The 26726-nt window shown below is 55.4% G+C and overlaps 1 protein-coding gene across 5 annotated transcripts in view; it reads right to left on the minus strand.

Annotated features, from left to right (window-relative positions):
- Window positions 1-26726, minus strand: part of ARNT2 (aryl hydrocarbon receptor nuclear translocator 2) — an 89556-nt gene that overhangs the window by 49290 nt on the left and 13540 nt on the right. For 3 of the 5 annotated variants that reach the window (XM_033100353.1, XM_033100356.1, XM_033100352.1), the window contains exons 2-5: window positions 19450-19564; window positions 13397-13444; window positions 11044-11257; window positions 7591-7804 (exon numbers count right to left, since the gene is read on the minus strand). In XM_033100353.1, coding sequence (XP_032956244.1) covers window positions 7591-7804; window positions 11044-11257; window positions 13397-13444; window positions 19450-19564 — 591 coding nt within the window. Of the gene's footprint in view, window positions 1-7590; window positions 7805-11043; window positions 11258-13396; window positions 13445-19449; window positions 19565-22922; window positions 23032-24471; window positions 24585-26726 lie in introns of those variants that run through there. The other 2 variants (XM_033100355.1, XM_033100354.1) reach the window with 2 other exon arrangements.

Consider the following 26726-nt stretch of genomic DNA (forward strand, 5'->3'; position numbering starts at 1 on the left):
TAGCGGAATTTACAGAAAAGGGTGGGGCCCTGGCATCTGCGTGTTTTACAGACCGACGGCCGTTCTGAAGTGCACTGCGTTTGGAGAACCACTGTTTTAGGGGCTGGGGTCTTATCTACCTATGTGTCTTATACGTAACAGCTTGTTCTTTTTCTTTAAAAAGGATTCCCAATTATACAAACTTCATGCCCCAGCAAACATAGAGGGGCTGGGAATTGTTAAACCTTATTTACAAAGCTGCTGTTTCTCAAGCGCTAGTCGGATGGATGTTGCTCCTTTCAAGAAGCTGTGATACGCAAATGAGAACACAGGGGACAGGTGTCTCGCGTGACAAAGATATGCATGGTTCTTCCATTCAGGTCAGTCTCCACACGGATTTAAAGCAAGATTAAGAGTTCTCAAGCCTAACTCATACATTTCTAAGTGATGGAAAACATGTATTCAGACAGACTGAGACCTTGAACCTCGTTCTCTCCCGTTATCAGGTCAGTGACTGCTCTCGGGAGCTGGGAAAGCTGATCTCCACCTGGACTGCCTGCGCCCACCTCCTCAAACGCGCTCCCTGATTGGGCCGTGGCTCAGCTCCATGGAGGCGGGAGGGCCCCCTGCACTGACCCACAGAGGCTGGCATTTCAGGGGGAAGTGGCTTGGTCTCTAGCCCAAGGGTCCGTGTTCCAGCTGGAACGCACAGTGGGGGCTGTCTCCCCCGGTTCCCTGGCTGCCTGCTGACCCCCGGGAACCCCTCTGAGGAGGGGGCTGTGTGCATGGCAGGTTACTTCTCTCGCAGGAATGCCCTGCACCGATGGACCACCCATCACTCAGTGCCATGACTGGGCCAGTGTCTTCAAGCCTTGCCAAGCCCGGGTACGCTTAGCTTGCAGACCCCTGCCCTCCCCAGCTGTTACTCTTGACATCGCATGATAGGTCCTCACACGTGGGAGGCAAGGGTAGGAGGAGAAAGGAGTTTGGGACTGGTGAGGGTTGGGGTGCCCTGGCCCGGCTTCAGGGGCCAGCTACAAAGGCTGAACGCGGGCACGGCGACCAGCTCTGACCACGGAGCCCTCCATCTGGAAACTGGTTCTGTGCCCTGAAGGCTGGCAGAGACAGGCCTGAGCCGGCCCGGTCCCTGTCACAGCACAACACGCAAGGCCTTCCCTTGTCAACAGTGCCCAAAGCTTAAGAGGGGTGAGAAGAGATAACAGCAGAGCAAGACGGCTTGTTAGGAAACCCACGATCTATGTCCGTGTTCAAATGTAACTTCCAATCGTTAGACAGTAAACAACTCCCTACACCTCCCAAACTGTACTATTAGCATTATTTCCCCCGTCACCTCACGGTCCTGCAGGGGGAAGGGGAAACGGAGGCCCAGGGAAGGCAAGTCATTTACCCAAGGGAAAGGGCCCTGCACTGTAACTGTCACCAGGTCCTACTGACTCCACACACGTATACACACACACACACACGTATGTACAGGACACACACACGTATGCACACACAGGGACCTGCATACACACATGTACACACACATGTACACACACATGCAAGCATGCAAACACAGGTACCTGCGTACACACATGTACAAGCACACACACGTGCCTACATATACACATGTACACATGTGCACAAACACACACAAGCATGCACACACAGATGCCTGTGTACACACATGTACACACACATGCACACACACACAAGCATGCACGCACAGGTGCCTGCGTACACACATGTACAAGCACACACACAGGTGCCTACATATACACATGTACACATGTGCACAAACACACACAAGCATGCACACACAGATGCCTGTGTACACACATGTACACACACATGCACACACACACAAGCATGCACACACAGGTGCCTGTGTACACACATGTACAGACGCACACACACATGCAAGCATGCACACACTTGCCTGCGCACACACATGCACACACATGTGCACGCATGTGCGCACACACAAGCACGCACACACAGGTGCCTGCACACACACGTGCACAGACACATGCAAGCATGCACACACAAGTGCCTGTGTACACACATGCACACACGTGTGCACACGTGCACACACAAGCATGCACACACAGATGCCTGCGTACACACACCTGTAGACACACACACACGTACTAGCATGAGTGCTCTCGGCTTGCAGAGAAGCCCTCCAGCCGTGTGTGCGAAAACACCGCAGACTCCATGTTGATAATGAACCCAGTGGCCCGAGCTGGCAATCTGTCCAGATTCATGAAATATCTTTCAACAGAAAACGTGAGAGGAGAACACAAACCGTCCGGCGGCTCAGGAGCACGCTATGCATGCTGCAAAGAAAAACAAGGCTGTCCGCATAAATAGTTCACGACAAGGACTGAACAGACGCCAAAGAAACATCTGGGACAACAGATCGCGGCAGCCTGTGGTTTCTAGTGGGAAAGTCACCGCAGAGAAACGAAAAACAACCAGCCTGCGATGCTCAGGTTTCATTCTCACGTGTGCTTACTGAGCACCTCTGGCAGGCTAGTGCTAAATGCTTTTTCTAGGTGTTTACTACACAACTGGGCAATTTCCAAGGGGCCCAAATCACATACGCATGCTTTTCTCGCCACTAAACACTTGATTTCTATTTCAAACAACAGAAACCCAATAACACTGTTAATAGTCGACTCAGATAAAATCAGCATTTTTTTTTTTTTGCCACATTTATCTGTTACCTAATATGGCAAGAAATGGACGGCTCACTGTGCTCCCGATCCCAGCTTCTGGCATCAGCCCAAAGACAGCCCATGCGTTCCAAAGCAAATAAGCTATAGATTTGTATGGACGGTTTTCGTGACGTTTGCTTCACGACTGACATGTGGAAACAGACCATCCTTTCCAGCACCGACACCACAGGGGTGGACTCGAGAGCTCCCGAGATGCCTGTGGGACCCGTTATCTGCCCGACATTGTCCTGCTGAAGGGCTCGGCCACATAGCTGAGCTCCACACACTTCTGTCCTGTCGTGACCGACTGCTGACAACTGTCAGCCCCTTTCCAAGGCACACCCATTCCACGGCGTACATGCTGTCCTTTGTGGTGTCGTCACTGTGTTCGTTCCAGGGTTAGCCTGGGTCCCCGTGTGTGACAGCATGGGGAACCCACTTCCCTCCCATTCCACAACAGAAGGTACTGCCTGGTGACCCTGCAAACCTCCCCCTGACCCCAGTGGAGGGCCTGCCATGTGTGGACTTGCAAGCGAGGTCCCACGGCTGCCATGCCTTTCCCCGTGCCTGGTTAGCCTGTGCCCACAGCAAGGAGGGCAGCAAACCTTCAGAGGCTGCTCCTCCAGCTGCTCTCCCCAAAGGCCTGGCCCCAAACCGAGAGCTGGGCGCACAGGAGCTGGGCAGTAGAACTGACAGGGGCCAAGCCCATCACTTCATGCCCCTCCCGGCTGCCGAAGGCTGCCGCCCAACCGCGCCGTGCTAAATCCTTTAGTTCAGGGCTTCTCAACTTGACCGAGCATAAGAATCCCTCAGGGGAGCGGCAGTCCTCCTCCCACGGCAGCTTCACAGTGACAGTGCCCACCGTCTGTCCCCAAATCCCGGGCAGGTGTCCTATCTCCCCTGTGATTGGCTCTAATGTGCAGCCAGGGCTGCCGGCCACTCAAGTGGTGAAACACATGCTAGAAACATGGACGAGCGTTCAGTACAGTTATTAACAGTTCACTGTCAGGGCTGGATGAGGAAACAGAAGCAGAACGCGCAGTGTCCCTCAGGGGTGCTGCCTCCCAGACCAGCAGGGACACTGAGGTGGACGCACCACCTCGACCTCTCACAGAAACAGCGCGATGACAGGCCAGTGAGCAGCGCTGGCCGAGCTGGCTCCCTGGTGGCCTGTCTCGTGAGCGGCTGGCTGTCTGTGCCCAGACTGCAGCCCGGCCAAACCCTGTGAGTTGAGGCCGAAAGCATCTCTGGACTTCAGCAAAGCTCTGCGGGGAGAAGGGGAGCTTGACCACAGCTGATCGGGACGGTGAGTCACGTACGGGGACTTTCCAGCCAAAGCCCTCAGGGACTACCTGGCTCCCCCAGGACTATCACAGAGAACCCAGGCTGGAACAGTTAGGCAATGGGGTCCATTCAGTCAGCAAGCTGCTGGTGACAGGGAATGACCTTCCTATGGCGATGCAAATAGGTATTTGCTGAATAGATGAGTAAGTGAGGAAATGCAGTAATGAGTGGACAAAGGAAGAGAGGAACGGTGGAGGAAAGCAGGAAACGAACGAACGAACGAACGAAGCCTTGGCTTGCACGCTTTTCCACCGCTAGACACTTCCACCTATTGCAAAGTTTCTGGCTACACCGGACCAAAATGTTGACCCAGTTCTCTTAAGGGAGGAGGAGCTGAGCAGAAACAGAGCCTCAGAAGGGAAATACAGGAGGAACGGCCTCGTACACTCTTCTGGAAGAGTCCGGCCTTAACCTTCGCCACATCGGCACCCCGGCCAGCGCAGCGCCTGCCGTCACTGACACGGCGTCTCCGGTCTCCACAGGTCAGCAGCCCCAGGGGGCTTGGGAGAACCATGAAGACACAGGAGAATCCGCTCCTCTGGGCTCCCTTTGGCTCTGGCTGCGCTGCTTCCCCTCGGAAGCCCAGCCCTCGGGCATATCCAGTTCCAGGTGTGGCATCACCAGGTTGGTGGCATCACCTGGAAAGCCCTGGGCCTCTCCTCGGCTCCCTGCTGTGCCCGTGAGCTGGGCTCAGGTCACTCTCAGGTCCATGGTTATTACTCCTGCAGCCTTTCCTCCGTCGCTGACACCAGCTCCATTTCCCACTCAATCCCGTGACCCGGGGAGCACGTAACCCTGTGGCCAGAACCCCCACCCTCCCCACAGGGACCACCTCTCACACGGCTGAGACTGCTCCCCCGGCCAGCCTAGGCAGACCTGGGGTGTGCCTGTCAGCGTCCCCTCCTCCTTTCAGTGACAGCACCCTGCCTGCCTCTCCCAGCTCGTGGGTCCCCAAGCCTTGGGTGGAGAGCTGGCCCCACATCCTGGCTCACACGCTCTGATGCTTGAGACACCGGAGCTGGGCAGGGCAGGTGGCCCGGGGGCCCAGTGGCCCGTCCTGAGATCACTGGGGAAGCAGTGCTTCTGTGGTGTTGCCCAGCCAGTATACACAGGCCCAGAGCTGCGAACAAGCACCTCTGCTGTCATAGGAGGAGAGCCCGCCCAGAATGAGGCCCTCCCAGGAGCAGTTCCCGTTCCAGGTGTGGTGTGCGCCCCAAAGGACTGAAAGCAGCATCTCGAACAGGTATCGGCACCCCAAGTTCAGTGAGGCACTCCTCACAGCAGCCCAAGTACAGAAACGGCCCAGGCGTCACTGACAGAGGGATGGACAGTGTGGTACATACGTTCGACGGAGCTTCGTCCCCCTTTAAAAAGAAGGGAAGCCGATCGTGTGCCACGGTGTGGATGAGCTTAGATGCCCCGGGGCTACGTGAAATAAGCCGGTCGCAGAAGGACAAACACGGCTTGCACACCAGGAATCTAAAGCAGCCAAACTCACGGAAGCAGCCAGCAGAACAGGGGTGGCTGGGGCTGGGCTGGGGTGGGGGGGACGTGGGGAGCGGCAGCTCAGTGTGTGCAAAGATTCAGTAAGCTGGACGAAGGCATCCCGGAAATCCGCTGTGCGGCACGGAGCCAAAGCCAACAGTGCAGCGTGACAGCAGGAGCACGTCAGAATGCGTTGAGAGAATAGAGCTCACGTTGTTACCACACACGAAAGAAAGATGGAAGGGAGGAAAGGGAAGGGAAGGGAAGGGGAGGGAAGGGAAGGGAAGGGAAAGGAAGGGAAAGGAAGGAAAAAAGAAAAGCAAAAGCCACAAAAGGCAAGGACGTTTTCAGAGGTCATGGGTGTGTGTAGCTCCTTGATGGCAGTGGGCCACACCCCCTCTCCAGGCCTCAAAGGAAACCTGTCCAAGGGACAGAAGGGTTTCAGAGACCCTCGTCCCAAAACCGAAGGCTTTAAGTCATCCCTGAGCTTTCTTACTCCAAGTTTTATGGCCTTTCTCCCACTCTGCTGGCCACGAAGCCCAGCTCTGGCCTTGTCATGAGGGCAGCTTTCGCTGAGGCCCGTGCCAGAGGCAGCGCTGGGCAGTGAGCTCCTCCACGCCCGCCTCCTGGTGTACATCCATGCTGGGGATCACGTCACCCCAACAGCTCCCAGAGAGGCCCAGTCCTCCCTTCCGCCCACAGGACACTTTGTTCCTCAGAAGAGGAGCTGGGCCAGAAAGAGAGCTCAGAGGCCTGCCTGGTCACCATTCAGCCGTCTGCTCCCACATCTTGAAAGACACCCCACCCCCAAACTGGCTCTGGCTGCCACGGCCACCATCCGGTGTCCACTCCAAGGACATTTCTGTCCAAATGCGGTTCACGCTGCCCCTTTGAACTCTGCCAGACACATGAAGACTTCCCACGTACATAAATGTCCACCCAACCCTGGTGAGCGGGTGAGCTAAGCCGTTGGCCACCACTTCCCCAGCCATCTGCCCCATCCTGATGGCGTTTCATAAAGCCACATCCTGTGCTCAACTACAGAATCTGGGGAAAGGCAGCTCTTTCCAGAAAGGTGACTTCAACTGTCAGGCCACCGCTTCCTGGGTGATCTATTTTTCTGTCACCCATCCTTCCCAGATGCTTAACTTCATCAAGTTCCTTACAATTTGTAAGCGAGCTTTTCTACGTCTCTAGCCCAGAGCACGTCTTTCTCAGAGTGTGTTTCAGCATCGCTGCTTTGCACACACGTAGAGCTCGTGGCCAGGTCGTGTGTCCCCATTACAGGAGACACAGAGATGAGACAACACACTCTGTCCTCACGCCTGAACGCTCTCTCCTCTTCCTCCCTTTCATACCAACACTGAGAACATGACTACCATCGTCCAGAAACAGTTGTACTTCTGCCACATTCGACAACATCCGATTCGGGCTCATTTTAAGGATTATGGACTGGATAGTATCTCCCCAGATTCACATGCTGAAGCCTAATCCCCAGGACCTCAGAACGGGACTATACTTGGACATGGGGCCTTTGAGGACATGATTAAGGGCAAAGCTGTGCTCCCATTTTTACTAGGTTCCCATTTTTATTTTTCTCTGTCTTACACGTTTTTGAGTGTTGTGCTCCTAACCCACTTTTCCCTGTGGTTTTATTTCACAGTTTTCTGCACTGCAGATTTTTAAATCACATGCATGTGTGTTATAGCACAACTGACTGCTTTTAAATGTTTCCACGGAACTTCACTTCAGGTCCTCAGGCCTGGGTAAGAAATACATCATACACTGGACCTCACTACAGAGAGGCGATTCCAGGTAATGCATCAACACCGCCTCCTACTGTCAACGTCTCTAATTGCAGGTAAAACAGAGGAAAAAAGGGCTGTATTAAGAGTGAGTTCTTAAAACGTGATAGGATAAATGACGCTGTTACCCAAGCCACGTTGAACGTACCCTGTCCTCACCTTGGGGCTGCTTCTTCTGACCTTCAGCTTCCTGATCTGTTTCTTGGAAGAAATTTTTCTCGAGGGTCTCCCAGCCCCACAGAGGGAGCCACACTGACCTGTCATGGAGTTTTCCGAGGTGCACAGCTGTTCTCTCAGCTTCTCCACGTCATCAGGATGCACCTGTTCATACAGCGTGCTCCCAAACCATTCCGACTGGGGCTGGTTCAGCACGGGCGTGACGGAGTCAGACACGTAGATGACACGCCCGGTCTCGGCCGCCACGACAAACAGAAATCCATCAGCCGCTTCCAGGATGAGATGCTTCAGCTCCTGGGGCAACAAGATCGGGATTAGGACGAGGGCAAAGCCTGGCCCACTCTGTTTTCTTATCAGCAACCTTCACCTTCCATTCAGATACTCGTGGTGATATGCACATAGCTCTGGAACCTTTGCTTTTTTTAGTTGGAAAATGAACTAAAAAAAATGCACAGGGCTTGTACGAGCCCTGAGATTCAGCTACTTTAAACACTGTTAGGCCGGTCTTAACTAGTCTTCCCTTAGGGAGAGAGGAAACATCCGCTCAGGGGAACAGGAGAGCAAAGGGTGATCACCAGAGAAGGTGCCGGATGTCACCTGCATATTCAAACTGCAGACGTGTCACTGGAACAGAAGAAGGGCCTGGTACAAAGGTGATCACGGCAGGAAGGGAAGGAGAATGGGAAAGTGAGCAGAGGGAGGAAAGGGGCCACATGTCTCCCCAGCCGCCGCCCGCCATGCTCCCTTCCTGTAGTTTCTGAGCTGAGGGCTAGCACTGAGTATAAGAATATCACTTTGCATGTGCGTGTCTGTCAGAACAATTTGACAGCTGACATCTCAACAGACTCTCAGGGTGATCCCAGGAGGTGGCAGGGCATATAGCATTGCCCACGTCACTTTACAGCGAGAAGAGAGGGAAGTGCACCAGGCCTGGGTCCACACTGACTCATCGGGCTCAGGACTGGCAGCGAAGCAGGAAGGAAGCGGTTTGGGATCAGTGAACGGGCAGCAGGAAGCCTTGGCAGCAGCCCAAGAGGGCCGTGGATGGGGCAAGATCAACGTGGTTACCATGAGCTGTTCTCTCTCTGCAGTGCCTGAGGGCAGCTCCAATGGAACTGCCTACCCGTCATTCTCACAGACAGCCAAGGAGTCCCCCTGCCCGCTCCATGACACGGGCTCCATTCCTGCCCACCAAGGAGCTCGCTCCCCCGTGCACCTCCCACCACCTCCCACCCAGCTCAGGCCCCAGAGAACAAAGGCGCTCAGAACCCTTTGTTCCAAGACGTCCACACGTGGAAGGACCCCTGCAGCATGGCCTGGGGCCAGCTGCCTGCAGGCGAATGGCCGGACCTCGTCCCCCACTGGGTGGAAACCGTGGACCTGCTGGTGAGCGGCACCTGGGGGCTTCAGGAGCGTCTCTGAGCCCCTGGCTAGGTCCGAATTCTAACGCCCTCTGCCTGGGAGAGGAGGGTGGATTGCACTGTGTCTAAGGGAAGGTTTACTTAGTTGGTTTCTCTGGCTTCGCACTTCTGTGTGTCCTAGATGCTTCCTTAGCTCAGAACTCGGTCAGCATTTTTATTTTCAGTATTGGGAAAAGCTTCCTTACAGGAAAGACTATAAGGAAGATGGACAGGGTGTCTGGGAAAGCAGACGATTCTGTCACCGGAGCACAGGAAGTGGAGGCTGATGACCTCATTCACGTTTCCACAATTGTGTCCAGTCTGCGAGGCTGTGGGAAGGTCGGTGGGGACAGCGCCTCACGCTCGGCACAGACCTCTCCTTCTCCACCCCCCTCCCCAGATTTTGTCTTCCGGGAGCACGTCACTCATTACCAAGGTTCAGCTTTGCCTGCATTTCTCAGTGAGGCCGACGGGCCTGGGTTCTGGAGTAAAAGGAGACCACCCTCCGTGCTCCTGACTTTTTGCACCTTTGGGCCCCTGACAACACCCTCAGCTTCCGGTGTTTTTCCACACGGATTTTTTTTCAGTGACATTTTCGTGGGGTTCGATGAGCTCTTGTGTGTGAAGGACCTAGTGAGGGCCTGACACACAGTAGGCGCTCAACTACTGTAGCCACTGTATCGTCAACAAGTGCCATGTGACTGAGAGAGGAGGGGGTGGGGCGCTAACGGGCACACCACCTTCTCAGCCCTCTTCCTTAATCCTTGCTTCCTTCAAGACAAAGAGGTTCCTTCCAACTGTTGACCCAACAGGCTTTCTCTAAGGATGGAACACACGGACAGAAAAAGCTTTTTACTGGTCCGAGCCGTCAGGAGCTGCGTAATGGACCTCTGCCTGCTTACCTACCAGCTATGAAACCCTCATTCCACCCAAGTCCCGCATTCAGCATCCTGCTCTGGTCGCCGTCCTCACCTGTCACCACAGCCATATGCGGTGGGAGCTGTCACCGCGCCCCTGTTGACAAGGGAACCACCCTATTCCATGTGCTCCCGGGGACGGCCACCCCACGGCCTCACGGTCCTGACACCTGGACGCCAGGCACTACGTGGCCACACCCTCTGCCTCTCCACACGCCTTTCTGCTCCTGCCTCCAAGGCTCTGGGCTCACTGTTCTCATGTGGAATCCTCTCGGGCGCCCCTCTTTCAGGCACATTCTGGGGCGCCTTCACAGCCGCCGATGCTGCCTCTTTCCCCGGGTACCTCCCCCCACCCCGAGGACACCTCTGCCCGCTCTCACTGTGGCCACCCTCCCGGTGCCTCCTCCAGCTACACGCTGTCATGCTTCCCCACCCACCACCTTGCACAAAGTGCTTTCAAACCCATCAGCTCCTTCATCCTGCAAAAGTGTTCATCTCGGACACGAGCAAACGGAAGCTAAGCGCGTTTGCCCACGTGTCCCAGGACCAGCGTGTGACCAGGACTCAGAACACAGCCAATCTCGAAAACCCCATCCCTTTAACCATTTCAGGGGCTTGCGCTTTCCAGCTATTCACAGGCGAGGGGGGCTTTTTTTACATAGGGCTTTGGGGTCCCACCGGGCAGTGCCAACTCCTGGCTTCACCACCGAGCAGCCGAGGGACTCTGGACAAACCACCTCGGCTTCCTTTATAAAACAGGGATGAATGACAGCGGCGGAGTCCTTGGGCCTGAGTCAGCAGGAAATGAAATAATGCACAGAGAAGCATGGCTCCAACCAGGCCGGGAGAAAGCGCCAGCTCTCGTGTCCTGTCATTATTATTACGACTGCTACCAAAGCGTCCATCGTGAGGATGGCCACCGGGACCCCAGCACACAGGGACTGCGGGACTGTCGCTGGCTTGTCCCCGTGTCAGCACGGCGAGCGCACTGCTCAGGCACTGAGCACAGGTTTGGGTGACGCCTCGTCAAGGTCCACAGCACACGTGAAAGCAGAAGACGCAAAGGTCGGACACACACCCGCAAACAGTTTCCCGGTGACGCGTGACGACAGAATGTCTGACTTCCTCCCTTCCTCAGCCCTGAAGCCCGCAGCTTCCCCACGGGGCTCGTCTCAGCCCGGGGCCCCTCCGGTAACGATGGGGGAGGGACCGGTACCTGCTCCGTCAGGAAGGAGGGCTTGTAGGCGCCGTCCGTGGACTTGTTCCCCGTGCCTCGCATGGACTTCATGTGCGACACCGCCATGCGCAGGATGGTGAGCTTGTCTGGCTTTCGGGCCAGTGCGCTGCATGTGGGCACCATATCCGACAGCTCGGTGATGTACTGTGTCATCTTGTTCCGCCTGCGCCTTTCGATCTCACTGTGGTTCTCTCTTCCCGAAAGCACGAGACCAGGATGGGGGAGAAGAGAAGCATCAGTCAGGGGTTACTGGCCAACAGGATAACACGGCACGCTGATAACACCCAGTCACCGAGAAACAGGGGACCCTGGGCAGAGCGGGTCTCAGACCCCGAGCGAGGGTCTGTCTCGGTGGGGGCGGCAGAGGATCCTGCACATGCCTCTGTTCCACGTCTAAGTATGTCCTGAAATCGTCTCACTGTTCCCGGGTACCTAAGGGCTTTGTAACAAGCAGAAAGAACTCAGACATTCTCCCTCTGCTGGCAGGGGACAGCCTGAAGCAGACTGGTCAGCAGCCACAACCACCGGCAAAGTGGGGGGCGGGGGGCAGCCTCAGGCACCTCTCTGAGCAGCTCCCATGCGCCACGGCTGTCGGGTCCATCAGCTACGCCACTGTGATGGAGTCCAGTGGCCTGGGGCTCCCACACCCTCAACCCTGGGAATCCCAGCATGTGTTAGAAGCAGGTCCCATCTTTTCCTCTTATTTTTCCTGTTTGGGGGAAAGGATATGGGCCACAGAAGCCGGGGTCTGAACTATACGTAAAAACGGGTTCACTGACGGGCTTGTGAGAGAATGGTACCGAGTCCAGCATTTCTGTTTCTTAATGACAGGACCGGATACAGCGAGCTCTCTGCAACCCTGCAGTGTCACCTCGTCACTGACACGGGCCGCCCGTGCCCAACATATGCCACTCCACGAGTCTCTCCCGTTTTCTGTCCTGAGATCCCAGGGTTTCCTGAGTCAACATGGGATGGAAGGTTATCTAAGGAGAATTCTGATCCAGAGAAATCAAGTCTGTTTCCTCATCCGGGGAGGCTGTGTATAATGGGAGCTACGGGGATGGAGAGACACAGCCTTACGTCTGACATGAGCCTCCATTTCAGGAACAGAGCACCCTGTCTTGTTACAACCTGCCCTCCAAATGGGTGGACATCCACGCTGAGGTTCTGTCTGCACCAAGGCACAAACGACACACACTCGTGTTTGGTGAGACCCTCTAGCGCCATCAGAGCTCAAGTGTCCCCCATCTCCTCGCGACTCCGGCACCCAACGTTCTCATCTCAAGGAGGAAAAGTGTGTCCATCGACTGGACTGGGAGGCCCCAGGCAGCCCTGGAATTGTAGCGAGATGCGTGTTCCTCGTGGATTCAGGGGAAGTGCATTCCACACACAACCACGTCATGGGTTCAAGGAACCACAGCCCAAAGGAACGGCCGTGGGGAGGTGCGCAGGCCTAGGGCCCCACACGGACCTCGTTCTTCGAAAAACATGTTTACAATACCCGAGGCTGTCACTCCAGACCAAGGCTGTCAATGCCCGGGAAGGTATCCGCCCCCTGGGGCAGGCTTTCAAGTTCATCCACAAACAGGCCTTAGGGACGTTAGGATAATGGGGAGAAATGTGAAGGTGGACCCTTCCATAAATAAATTGAGTGCAGATGGGGATTTTGCAAAGACGGATGGAACGGTTCGTGCCTTTCTCTCAACGTTGCCAAACTTCCTACGGAACTTTTCCTCCACATTGCCAAACTACAACTGAAACAAAACCAAAAAAATAAAGAAGAGGAGGAAGAAGAAAGAGGCATAGGGCTGGGCCCGCCTGGTCCTTCGTGTGTGTACTACACAGACCACCCCCGGCACCTGTGAGCCGGTATCCTCTCTGGGAGGCGGTCGTGCCCCGGACAGCCACACGGCCCACCTACAGGTGCTGTCACCTGGCCAGCACGTGACCCAAGGCCTAGGAGCTCACAGCCTAATTTTATATCCTGCCTCCACCAGGCAGGTTTCTTTCATTTCTCCTTAGTTTCTGTGGTAGAAAACGAGGCTTTCTCTTGATTGTTTTTTCTAAACATGAACTCTAGGTCTGTCTTTTAAGAAGGAATCCATTAAAACTGGCAGTAACTGTTTAATTTTAAAAGCCAACAAATTCAATACCTTGTTACTTAAATTTCGATAACTTAGGCTGCTACTTAGCTCCTCGCCACCGGGCCCAATACTGGCACAGAATGAGGGACAAACCAGGGGGCCACATTACAGGCAGGGGCTTTGTCAACGACAAAGGTGACGGCTGGCTACGGGCTTCTTTAAATTGAAGGAACGTAAAGTAAACTCACCTTGAAAATTTGCTGGGACCCTCACCATCTTCATCGTCGAAGTCCATTCTGGAAAGTCAAGGTCACAAATGAGCCTCCGCACAGGTGGGACATCTGACTGGTGACATGAGCTGCTGGCCGAGGGAACTTTATTTGATCCAATGGCTGTCCTAGTGCCACAGCCCTTGGCAGAGCAGGAAAACATGTCTACACACAGGGATCAAGCCGGTTCGGGATAAGAAAAGGCAGGAGGAAAGGTCTTCAGGCTGAGCGATGGGATTACATGGTTGGGAACGTTTGCAAAAGTGCCGAAGGCTCGCCTCGTCCCCTCGAGAGCCCGATACAGGCCACCCTGGACGGCTCAGGCTGTGCTGCGAGGCCCCTGTGCCTCGCCTCCCACCTCCCAGGGGACAGCTGCTCCCCTCCACACCGCTTATTCCACATTGAGATGTCCCCTTTTCCTTTCTTTTGTGGTACATTAACAGAGTAAGAAAGCTCAAGGGGTTTTGAAAACAGGAAGTTTTAAGGGTAATTAGAGGGATTCTGAGGAAAAGAAGACATCCTACTGGTTTGCTACGTGAGAACTTGGCTGGTCTCGGTGAGTCAAAGTGAAAAGGACATTTAAGGTCATTATCCCATGAGGTCCAGGCCCCAGTGATGGATGTGGAAGGAGAAAGGCTCGTTCGGGGCCCACGCTCCTCACTGCGGCTCTGTGCTTGTTGAAATTCCCTAAATAAATACTTAGATTCCCACTTGACTGGGCCTCTCGGTATAAACATAAAACAAAAGGTCTTGATAGATATTTGTTTAAATACCACCCCAAACTCGCTTCCTCAAGAAAGCAGCCCTCTCCAGTGAGAGTTCAATTGCCACTGAAGATGCCACAGCAGAGGGGTCCTTAATTAGTACAAAGTTCACCTGGTGTCTCTGAGAACAGTGAGTAGTTCAGAGGTCTTGGCTCTCGAGGACATTTGGGGGAGTGGGGCTCCTTGGGGAAGAAGGTCTCAGACCCACTGTGCTCCCTTCTTATTCCTCGTGGGACTGAGGGACTAAGTGAGGCAGAGTCCCCACGAACCCCAAGCAGAAGGGAGACCAGCCGCCTGAGAGCCGGGATCGAGAGCTGCGTGTCAGAGCAGCTGGGCACAGAAACGGAGGGTGCGTGTGTGACAGACCACAGCTACGGATGGAGCCAGAGCTGCTGGCCCCTTTCTCCCAGGCTTGTCAGCCCCACCGCACCCGGTTCCCATGGCAGGGGCTCCCGTGGGGAATGGGTGACTTGGGAGGCACAGGACACCCCGGCCACCAGGCAGTGGCCAGGCTGTGCAGGCACGTCCCTCAGGAGATGCATCGTGTTCTTGGGGCAGCGTGGGGATGGAGGGCAGGGATTAGAGGGCACTTTCTTCTTTATAGTGGTGTCACGTGTTTGCTTTCGTTGGTTCTCTGTGCCACGTGGCCAGAGGGCTCATCTGGGCTTCAGTCTGTTTGGGACGATGACCTGATGGGACCCCTGATTTCTAGGCACAAGAGCTGCGCTGGTTGCCGGCAATAAAAGAACAAAAGGAAGTAGATGCCTGGGAGAGATGACAGTCACAGTAACTGCACAGAGAAGGGCAGGTGGGGACGAAAGTGATGAGAGCGGGAAAGCAGAGTTAGAGACCACGTCCACGCCACCGGGAGACACAGACATGCATGCCCCCCAACAATGCAGGGTGGGCACCAGGCACCCGCCAGCGGCTGCAGTGGCCACACTGGGGAAATGGGGACCGGTGCATGGCTTCCTAAATGAAGCAAAGCCCTCAAGAGTCTGCATCATTAGCAAGCCATCACCTCACCTTTCCCAAAAATTACATCTGGGAGACAGCTCCAAAAATACGGCTCCCCGACCTACCGCCTGACCCGCACACACACAGAGCCACAGTGCCCCCTAGTGTTCACCGCGGGAACGAGCATGAAGGTGACCTAACGCCCCGGGGATGCCAAAAACATTTCAGGCTTAAGAAAAAGAAATCACATTATCAAAATTCCAGCGGATTTGGGCAAGCATTGAGCAAAACCGCAGGGGGGTGTGAGATGTACAGTTATCTTTAAAATGCCTTTTATCTCAAGTTGATCTGCACGTGGCATCCCTTTTCAGCCTGCACGACCCTTTGGGAATTTAGGGTGTTCAACCGCCCTGATTTCCCGGAACGGAGGGGGTTCCTGGGGCACAAGCTGGGAAAGTTGTGGGGCAAACTGATCACCCTAGTTTTCATAGAGACAGCTCTGTTCTTTGTCCGGTCCCCCGTGAAGCAAACGGGAAAGTAAGCCACACGGTCAGTGGTCCAGGTTGGGCCAGGTCCACCGGGGGCTCCGTCTAGCAGAGGGGATGACGAGGGGACAGGCCTCCTCTGGGAAACTCTGGAGCCAGACTTTTCTGAAGGCCTCCGGGAACTTGGGAACCAGGATGTGTCTTCAGAAAATACGGGACCACAAAACAGTGCCTCCCCACCCGTGCATGGTGTGCTCACAGGTGGGCAGCACTCAAATTTAGTAATTTAGAACTAGAGCGTAACGTGGGGGTGAACCCAGGAGAGAAATCAGGACACAAACGTCCTCAGGATAAACCGACGGACCCCAAAAGTCTCACTGCTGATGAGCAACACAGAAAAAAAAAAAGGGATTGCTGGGGATACAGAAGCTTCCAGAGCAGCCCTGGCCAGACACATATATCTGCGACGACAGTAGCTAGGCTGACGTCTTCTGCTATGGAAGAGCTAAGTAAATCATCCTTCGTTTTACGTCTTTTATGTGTCTCGATTACACTGAAGCATCTGGATAATAAAGGAGAGACACCAAAATACGACTTCTAAGTGCTGTCGTGTTCACATTACTGGGTTCGGTATCAGGCATGGATGATTTGAGTCTTCAAAAGGTGGGCTGGAAACGCCGGTTCCCCGTCTCTCCCACCAAGGAGCACAAACTCTCGCCCCGAAACAAAGCCACAAAAGGCATGTGTTTCTGAGCCTGTGCTGTGTAAAGAGACGTGAATCTCCGTCACAGCAACTGTGTAATAAAAATCATGCTTCATCGAATACGCATCACAAACAATCCACTTAGGCTCTGCTAAGGACAGATCAGAAGCTGTGTCAAGGAGCCTGGTCCCAGCACAGAACCAGCCTGGACGAGCCAGAGGCTTCTGCAAATAAACGAGGGAAGCGACGCGGCTGCCAGCAAACGCTCTTCCTTCAGAGCCTGGACCAGCCCGGAGGTGACAGCCATGCCAGCGCATACATGCCAGCGCGGTGGAGCGTCTGCTTACGTACATTCGCCTGTGATTTGACCCGATTCCAGCAGCCGGCGGGGGAGACACTAGCTTAACGGGCTGCAGACAATTTGGAAATCGTTTTCCTCAGTGATGACAGGTTAGAAGCCCAGCACAGGGCTCCGAGGCAGTGGGGAGGGACCGGTACGTGCCTGCACCCTGCACCCTCCACCCCTCCAGGGCTGGCTTGGGGGGTGAGGTGGGCGGGGGCAGAGCCCATCTCATTGCTGCTGCTTCCCCTGAACTGCAGAAGCGCCGAGTGTGCCCCCCTGGAAGCCCCCACCCCTTGGCACCCCATCGCCCCACAAGGACACAGTTCAGGTGACCTGCTGCAGCTCGTGTCTCCCACATGTGGAATCACTTTTCAAAGAATCCGAAACTCCTGAACCTTCACCTTGTGTCCTGACTGCTGGCAGCGCATGCGGCTTGCCGAGCCGCTCGCTGGGGAGGGGAAGAGCCAGGCATGCGCCCCAGAGGAGCCAAAACCCACAGGGATCAGCGCCACTTGGCTCTGAAACACGAGGGCGGGATGGGTGGTTATCCGGGCGTTTGGGACACTTCCCTCCACCAGAAAAGCAGGTCAGAGTGTAAGGAACAGGCAAGCAACAGGGGGCAGGAAGCAGCTCCTTGCCTCTGTCCCGTCACCCGCCCCTTTCTCTCCTCTCCCCACTCCCTGAGCCTCTCCAGCTGTGCGCCACCTTTGCAGAAAGAAGGAAGTGGGAGAACACGGAGGCGGCAGTGGCAGCAGGGGCCCTGCCATGGGGTCATCGACTTTCCAACGACTGTGCCCTCAGCTAAGTGTGCAGGCTGTGGTCAGAACAGTATATCAAGAGGTTCTAGAACAGCGGTGGCCTCAAACACAGAATTTCAGCAAATCCTGTGAAAACATCGGCTGCAAGAATTACTACGGAAACAGCCCTGTAAAAATGGAGGTTTTCCATGCTTACACACAGAGGACATGTGCCGAGGTCATCGGGCTCAGTACAAGGGACCAGGGCGTGCTGGTTCCCTCCTCGTACAGGAAAAAGGAAGCAGGCACATGGGCCCCAAGAATGCAGGTGGCAGAGGACAAGCCTCCTGAAGGTCAGGCGTGTGGGTCTGTCCAAAGGGCCCTCGCCCTCGTGGATGGACAGTGTGGCCGCAGTGTCACGCCGTGTGTGTGATCAGCAGGGAAAGGGACGGCCAGGACGACTTTTCAGAAAGGAGACTTAGCCCGCCATCCACTCATCAGCTGGGAGAAGCAGAGGTCAGGGCCTGCAGGCCAGCCGAGGGTCAGGAGCACGGAGCGGCCTCACCCCTGCAGCTGCTCCCAGCGGCGCCAACCTGCATGTTGCCCGCCCCCCCCACACACAGACACAGGCGGCTCCTGGTGCTCACAAACCGGCGTGGGCCTGAGCGTCTCCGCCCGTCCTTGGCCCCCACCCAGCCCACCTCCGTCATCAGACAGCCCTGGGCCTGACCTCTTCCTAAAGGAACCGGGCAGGCTATGGGGCCCTGTCCCCAGGGGACGGAAGTCGGAGAACACCAACATTTAAAACGATTTTAAAAGGCCTGGAATCTTTACGAACAAAACAGTTAGGGTGATGCGTTGGCCCCTTTACTGAGCTCGGCACTTAGGGAGCAGGTGGGTGGTGATCGGACGGCTTCCTTATCACACAGCTGATCTGAGGAGTGGCCCCGGCACCCACGGCTCATCGGAGCACTGCTGGTCCCCCTGCGAAGACGGTGGCAGCTGGGGACGGAGCACTGGCTGCGTGGGGACCCTGAGGGAGCCCACGGAGTCAGGGGAAGCTGCTGCTACACGGAGCCACTCTCAGCCTTGTCTGTCCTCCCGGTAACCATGACGACCTGAGCCCCTCCTTCCCAGGCCACACCCCCTCCCCCCCACAGTCCTTTTACATCTAAATGTACAAGGCTGAACATGTGTTTCCATCCCACCGCAGTCCGTTCCACAGCCTCAGGTGTAGCTGCCCCCACCCGGCCGCCCCGGCTGCCCCACAGGCCTCTCTGCTGTCACTGTCACTGGAAGCTGTACTCCTGAGGGGACCCTGTGTGATCCGAAATGACATTTATGGGACACACTGATTCAACTTCCAGAGAAACTGTGTTTACCACTTGATGCTTATTTGGTTGGAAGTGAAATGGAGTCCATGAGGGAAAGGACTTGGGCCGTTTACAGCGCCTGCAAAGGTCAGCGATGTTTTCCTGCAGGGGTTTTTGTTGGCGGGCGTGTTTTTGAGATCAAAGCACAGCTACAGACTCGCTGCATCACAGGACATGCAGTTTTGGGTCGCGGGTCCTTCTGGTCCCCCCCTCCCGAACTCATCACTTATCAACGTGCCTGGCATGGAGCACACAGGGCATGCCGCCCCGCCTCCAGGTGCCACTGCAAAGGAACTGCTGGGCACCACCGAGCAGAGGCTGGCAGCCCGAGGAAAGACCAGCAGGTGCCCTGCCCATGGGGCTGCAGGGCTGCCCTGTGGCTGGTGAACTCAGGAGGCCGGTGGGTGAGCCCCTCCCTCAGAGAGATGGCCCAGCAGGGTCCCAGAGCTCACTCCTCCCACAGGACAATCAAACAGAAGTCCCCAGCTGGGTGCTGAGGCCCAAAACACTCTGAGGCAAATCACCCGCAGAGTTAGGGATCTTGCAAAATCTCAGCAGGATGCAATGAGCCCTGTGCTCCAGGACGGGGACAGGCAGTATTTGCCTAACAGGTCAGGAGTTTGCCCAACACGTATTAGGCCCGATTCCCGGACACGCCGAGCTTGCTTACCCAGAACGCCGCTTTCCTCCTCGGGCAGGCATGGCCCCGGGCACCCTCACCTGTCCAGCGGTCGCCATCGGGGCAACGGGCAGTGTCACTGATCCAGGGATGTCCGAAGCCATTTCTGGAATTCAGCAAAGACGACAGGTGTTGTCAATGCCGGGAACCCCCAAGGAACAAGCAAGAAAGTGGCCCAGTGGCACCAAAACACCACCTGGGCGGAGCCCAAGGGCCCGGGCCCGGGGCCTCTCTGCCGGTCATCGTTACAGGACCCAGGTGAGCCCGTCCCGTCAGGGCTCTGCCTCTCCCCTCCGGACAAGGATATCCCGGGCAGCGTGCCCGTATTTCATAGCCACGGTTCAGGTGGTTAACAAGAGTGCGGCTTAGCAGTTTCCATAGGGACTCCAGTCTCCTGGAGGCAGGTAAGACACCCAGGGATCCAGGCACATGAAAGAACCAGCGCTGGTACCAACCGCTGGTAACCCACATGGGCAAACTGCCGAGAGTCAGGCCCCCTCCCCCCCAGGCAGTGTCCTCAGAGGCTTGGCCATCACCTGGGCATTTGTGTGCAGGCACCAAGGCTGCTCACCTCCCTGAATCTGGACTCGGAACCTGACTACAGAACCCCGCGTGGCCTCTGCATTCAGAAGGAGAATGGCGAGGCCCGGGTGCCTTAAAAGCATGGCCTGAGGCAGCAGGGGGAGCTGGTGGTTCCAACCATCCCCGGCGCCCGGCTCGCCACAGCCAGGCCTTTCCAGGAATAAATACTAATTCAAACAAGAAGCTGACTCTGGGTGGTGAACACACAATGTGAGATATAGACGATGTAATACAGAATTGTACACCTGAAATCTATGTAACTTTACTAACAATCGTCACCCCAATAAACTTCAATTTAAAAAAAAAAAAAGGAGGAAGAGGAAGGGGGGTAGAAGGTTGGGTATTAGAAGAGAGAGACTCTCCTGTGCCTCGTTACCTTACAGGTTATTTCTTATGAGCCAGACACTTCTGGTAGCTCGTTCAGGAAATGTTAACCATCCCTAACTTCAAAGCAACCACACCGTTCCAGCTCCCCCTCCCCCTTTGTGGAGGGTCCCTGAACTTCGCACCTGTCCTCAGACCACCGACAGGCAAGATGGATATGCGAAGGGCCTCTCTGGTTCCGTTCACTGTCCTTGGCAACGACCTCTGGTGCTGGCCTTTCTTAGGCCACCTCGCACCCAGGGCAGAGGCAAGCACGCCTACAAAACCACATTCAAAAAGGCAGTTCGGGACAAGCGTGGGAATCAGGACCCTTGCGGGTGGACAACGGGTGCCCAGGGTGTCGGCGGCGCTCAGACGGGGGGCAGTTCCTGCTTTCTGCCTCCTTCCAGAAACAGGGACGCAGCTGAAGCCGACCCACCATTACGCCCGAAGACATCGTGTCAAATAAACACATTCCAAGGTCAATGGGAACTATTCCACTCAGAACTTCTGAAGAATTTTACAACACTAATAAACAAGATCTTCATTTAGCGACTCCACAATGTTCTCAAAAATTTGAGAACTATGACAGTTGTTGTGTTTTGGTTTAACCAATGTACACATGGAAAAGGACTCCAGATTGAAAAAAAAAAAAAGTCCTTTCAAGTCATCCTCTGCCCTTTAGACTGTACTGCATTTGTGACGGCTAGAGTTTTAACGTCAGTGACGTCATACCCTTATCATCTGCCTGCTTCCAGTACGAGATCTGGACTTTTTTCTGAAATGGAGGCCAACGCATGTTGGGTTAAGTCCCCAAACTGAAGGGCCGGTCCCTGCTGGTGCAAACAAGTCTCCACTTCCCCAAACAAGGCACATCAGGCCCCTACGATTCTACAAGAGAAGGGATCCGTGGTCAACCAGTTAGCTCCCTTCCTGGAGGCTCCAGTGTCCACTAACACCGCAGAGACGTCCTATATGAGGAAATTCCTTTAACTCGGATGAACCAGCATGCGTGGAGCTCCTACGTGTGCGAGCGTTTCCAACTCACCACCTGCCCCGCTGACGGTCCACACCATATTCGCTCGCGTCCGTCTTGTAAAGCTAACCACCTTGCTCCCCGCCTTTGAGGGACAGGCGTTTCAGGAAGAGATGTGAGACGTAAATGCAACCCCAAGAGAGGCCCACCCTCCCGCTGCCCCAATTACCCGCCAGCACAGAGCGGGGACGGCGCAGGGAAGGTAAGTGCGGTTAGGAAAAAAACGATCTTCATCCAAGTTTATTTGGGGAAAATAAAAATATCACTTGTTTTTTTGGAACGCGAGTTACAGAAAGTAAAGCTCCAAAGAAAATGTGGCTATGGAGCTGCTGAGGAACGAAGTCCCACTGTTTCCTCGGACGGAGGAGGGAAGGAGGAAAAAGAGCCAACGTGACAGGCACAGGTGCCCACGTGGGCCGGCGGCCAGGCCCCGCCCGCGGTCACGCCAGCCTCTGACTCTGCCTCCCTGGCTGCTCCCGGTGGCTCAGCGCTCACGATCTTCACCTTGACCCCCCCCCCCGGCTCCCCCTCTATGCACTCGAGGGCTGAGCACATGTGAAAAGGAGAGGTGTCTAGCGCAGAGACACGAACGCGTTCTGCTGACGAGAAGGCCACATATCATCACAGTCAAACCAATCCTCCATCAGGTATGGAATTTTCCACCGTACGAGGAAAAGGTTGCCGGGTGGGGCAAGGCCGCCGCTCCCCTTCGGTCTCACCTGGAGGTCTCCTCACCTCCCATCGTCCCTCCTGTCAAACGTCTGCCGTCGGACCTCCGCCCCGTCACCCCACCAGCGAGCTGCCACCCTCACAAGGACACATCTGACGAAAGCAAACTGGCAGTGCTCTGCCCTGACCTGGCCCGTGTGCAGCCCCCACGCCCCCATGCGACGCGTTCTCTCTCGGTTTCCAGGGGCCACATCCCCTCCCTCCCGCCTCCCAGGCCCCTGGCCAGCGCCCCCTCCTCACCAGCCCTCAGGGCGTCTTCGCCAGCTTGCTCTCCTCCATCTAGTCTCTGTGCTGGGCCCTCATGCAGGCACTTGGCACCGAGACCATGTCTCTGCTGATGCCCACGCCCAGGCGTCCCGTCCTGCAGTCGCCCCCTGCAGGTCTCTCCACCCTCCGGCTTCTGCTGCTCTGCTCAGGGTCTCCCTGGGAGCCACACCTGACCAGTCTGGCCTTGCTATGCCCTCTGCTGGCTACCTCACGGGGGAGCTCCCTGCCGGCCCTGGTGGGTCAGGCTGCTGCCCCCGTCTAACTCCAGCCACACCATCTTGGACACACCTCGCTCCCTGCCCCCTCAGGGCACATGCTGTGTATGTCCTGCCGCAGGAAAGGTCCCCTCCCTCTCTTCACCACGTTAGCTCCTAACAGGCCTTTTGATTCAGCTTAAATACCACTGTCCCAAAGAAGCATGACCCTGGCCAAGCCCGTGCCCACCCTGTCTAGGGCCGACCCCTGGTGATCCACATTCTCACTGTACCTGTACTTCTGCGAATGAATGAAGTCACAGCCGTCCAGGTGAAAGACGACAGGGCCCAAATGACAGAGCCGCCAAGAGGACATTCGGGAGGAAAGAGATGATGTCAGTGCATCAAACACACGATGTGTCACCGTCAGACTCTAAAAAGCCTCGGTCACCTGATCCTCCTACACTGAGACTGCATGGGGCAAAGAAATTCTGGAGGAGGAAGGAAACTGGCTGGGTCGGGTGCATCGTGACGCCTGCACACCACGCCCTTCATACCGGGGTCGCTGCAGCAGCGGCACGAGCACTTACGCCTTCCTTCCTCCGCTTATCCAGGCAGCCGCTCGCTCCGTGGAGGCCTGTTCCAGCTCTGGCTTCATCACTGTGACTCAGTGTCCCCATCTACTCTCCAGGTAAGAAATGAGGCTGCTTAGGACATACCTGCCTCCTGCAGAGCTGGCTCTTGGAGAAGGGGGCCCTGTTCCGATTCCAAGCTGCCCCGGAGAAGCTCGGATTTTGAGCCAGGAGTTGTGTCAGAAGCTGGACAGTCAGAGGGGAAAGACCCTTCCTGCCTCTGACAGCTTCAGTCTTGAGTGTGAAGGAGACACGCAGCTGGGTAATTTCATACTGAGAGCTGAGTGCTGTGTGAGCGACGGGGAACAACAGGGAGGACCCGAGAGGGCTTCCTGGAGGAGGCCACCCCGTAGACTTCTGGCAGTGGACTGCAGACACGCTTCAGGAGGAACAGAGCACAGCATTAAAGGTGCCCCTGTCCTAAACGCATCCTTGGATCACTCCAGAATTTCCGAGCAGCCTGCTTCCTGCTCCCTTGTTCACGGCCAGTCACTTCAGCTTTCTGGCCTTTTACCCCTGACAGCAGCTCAACACAACCGAGAATCATTTCTCCACGTCAAATGCAACCCTTTTGTATAGATCTCTGCTCAGAGCCCCTGATCACCACCAATGAGAAACGCACAGACGGACAGAAATCTCTGTCCACAGCTGTCAGACCCCAAAGGCAAATACCCCCCAGGAAACATTTTTCCCCGGTAACAACCAGCTCCACACAAAGTTGCAAGGAGGTTTGCAGCTCATTTTAGCATCACGACAAGCTGACGATTTTGAAAGCTTCACTGTAATTCAGAGAACATATCTGGCTCATGACACAGCAGCCACACGGAGACGATTTCACACGGCAAACGCAGACACAGTATGTCGAATTCCTACAACACAGCTCAGGCAGCAAAGACCCGGGGAAACTGTGACACCCGAGCGCATTACAGAGGAAATGAAAACACATTTCTGTGTCCCCCCCACACTCTTTCATGCGACTCTCAATAAGACAGACTGTTCCTTCATCTTCGCATTGGGGGAAAAAATGAATTACATGCAAACTTTCACAATCCCATCACATAATATTTTAATCATTATGCAAAGGAAACAACTGCCCCCCAAAAAAGATTCTCTCCATTGGGTGGGAGAGAGGGAGGGAGGCAGAGAACCCAACAGAGAGCCCTCAACAGTCATCTTTCCACAGAAAGCACGTCAAATATCACAGCCCTACCTTTTCAGAGAGATGAAACAAAGATCTTTCTTCCCTGTGACCAACACCTTCTTGGGAGGGTGTGTTATCCGCCCAGAAGAAATGTCAGGAACCTCGGGGAGGAAACACGCTGCATTTGTATTCTGCTCAGAAAATGTCATCACAGATCTGTTTACCTTAACTGTGGACCATGATTCAGCCGTGACAAGTGTCTTGCATACTGATCAATGGATTTGCAGCAAAATTTCTAACATTAACTGCTTAGGCTCTGAAAAATCGGTGACTTGGGTTTCTGGTGCAACCACAATATGTATTGGAAATATCCAGACGATCAGAACATTTCAGGGAGACGTCAGAAAGGATTCCTCCTGACCCGCATGGGAGGGGCGGTCCCCTCCCCTTCTGGAAGGAAGGCAGGGCAGAGGGTTCCCAGAGGTCCTCCCCGGGGTGGGATTTTTATAGCACAATGTGCAGAAAAATCATCAGGTGGACAGCCAGAGGATTCTGCCCCCAGGTCCTGGCTAGACTTGAACCTGCTGTGTGTCCTCTGTGAGGCAGTGTCCTCAAGCGCAGGCTGGGTGGGGGCCTGTGCAGGACAGGACACGGCAGACGTGGGGAGAGATGGCCAACAGACCCAGGAGAGGAGGGAAAGGCCAGGTTGTGCTTCTGCCCACCAGTCAGTGCCTCCCACCTGGACCGCGGGCCCCGGCTGCATGCCTGAGCCACTCCCAGCAGGTCCGGCAGTAGGGGACAGGAGCCAGCCCTGAGGCAGCCTGGGGAGACGCCCTCCACCTCCGCTAACAATGCCGGCAGGCAGAGCCCTGGCTCCAGCCGCAGTGGGCACGCCTGTGTCCTCAGGAACGTGGGCACCGCACCAGAGCCCACGAGGGTGTTACCACCCTATTCCCACTGGTGTCCAAGCCCATGCTGCTGGCTCAGGTCCCTTATTAAAAGGGTAAAAAACACAGACCCAGCAAGATGGGCAACCAGTCGCTGCAGAGGAAGAAAGGGAGGGAGGCTACTGCTGAGGTGACAAATGTGGAACAAGAAAACAAACGTGCCCCCTCTGTGAGAGATAACGCTCAGGGTCCCGCAGGTCTCACCACAGGGGGACATCTGCCCACGGCCTGTCATGCTTGAGTCACGTCTGCTAGCCAGAGACCATCAGAGCCACATGGATCGTGACAGCCACCCAGACAGGCCCGGACACGTGGGCGGGAGGCTGGCGGTCTGTGTGGACACGCTGCCCCCAGCAGGGTCCTGGGGACAAGCCAGGCTGAGGCCCATGAACCCGAGTCCTGAGGGTCGGAAGCCCAGATGCAGCTGGACAGACCTCACAGGAGCACGTGGCCGGAGTGGGGGGTGGTGGGGCACTCACAGGGGGCTCAGCGCTGACTGTCCACAGTGAAAAACACGGGAACAGGCCATGGGGTGGCGGGGCGTCCGAATGCTCCAGCCAGGACCACCTGCTGATGAGACACACGTGTGTGTGTGTGTGTGTGTGTGTGTGTGTGTGAGTCCCTGAGGCAGGAGGAGACGAACGCGTCCTCACACTCGTGAGTGCCCGTCCTGAATCAAGGGCGAGGCCCATTCTTGGCTGCAGAGGCCATGGCATGGTGGTCAAGGAATGAAGGATGAGGCAAAAAATGAATGACTCAGATGCGTGCTGACCATCCAAATACAGTCTGAAGTTGAACCGAAACCAACCGAACAAAAATGACTGACGAGAAGAGAAAAGCTAATAAATTATGGAAAACCCACAGTGAAAAAAAAAATCACTCAGCCATTAAGTGTCTCAACTTCAAAGACTCACGTTACAGGAAAAAGCTGAGGGCGAATGACTAGAGGAAGACACACAAGCTTCTGTGCAAACGCCTCTCAGTCAGGGATCCATCACGTTCAGCTTCAGCCGTGACACGTGCCCCGACGCGGCCGCCGGCCTTGGTCGTTGAGACGACAAGCAGTGGAATTCCTACTTCCAGGTTGTTTCTGGTGCCCGTGAACTTGTGATCAGTGGCCATCTGGTCACCCCGGTCACCGTCACACCCACACCTATTGCATCTCCTCCTCAACACCACGAACGAGACGTGTCACACGACGGCACTGCTCAAGTCTGAACGCAAGCGAACATCCTAGGTGAACGAGGATTGACAATTTCCTCGCCAGCAGGAAACGCGTGAATTCCCCACCATGAGAGGATCCGTAAACACAGAGGGGGCCAAAAAAAACGTACACACGGTTTAAGAAAGGAAAAAACTGTATTAAAATTGTAACAA

The sequence above is a fragment of the Rhinolophus ferrumequinum genome, chromosome 28 (genome assembly GCF_004115265.2).
Source record: "Rhinolophus ferrumequinum isolate MPI-CBG mRhiFer1 chromosome 28, mRhiFer1_v1.p, whole genome shotgun sequence".
NCBI classification, from domain to species: Eukaryota; Metazoa; Chordata; class Mammalia; order Chiroptera; family Rhinolophidae; genus Rhinolophus; species Rhinolophus ferrumequinum.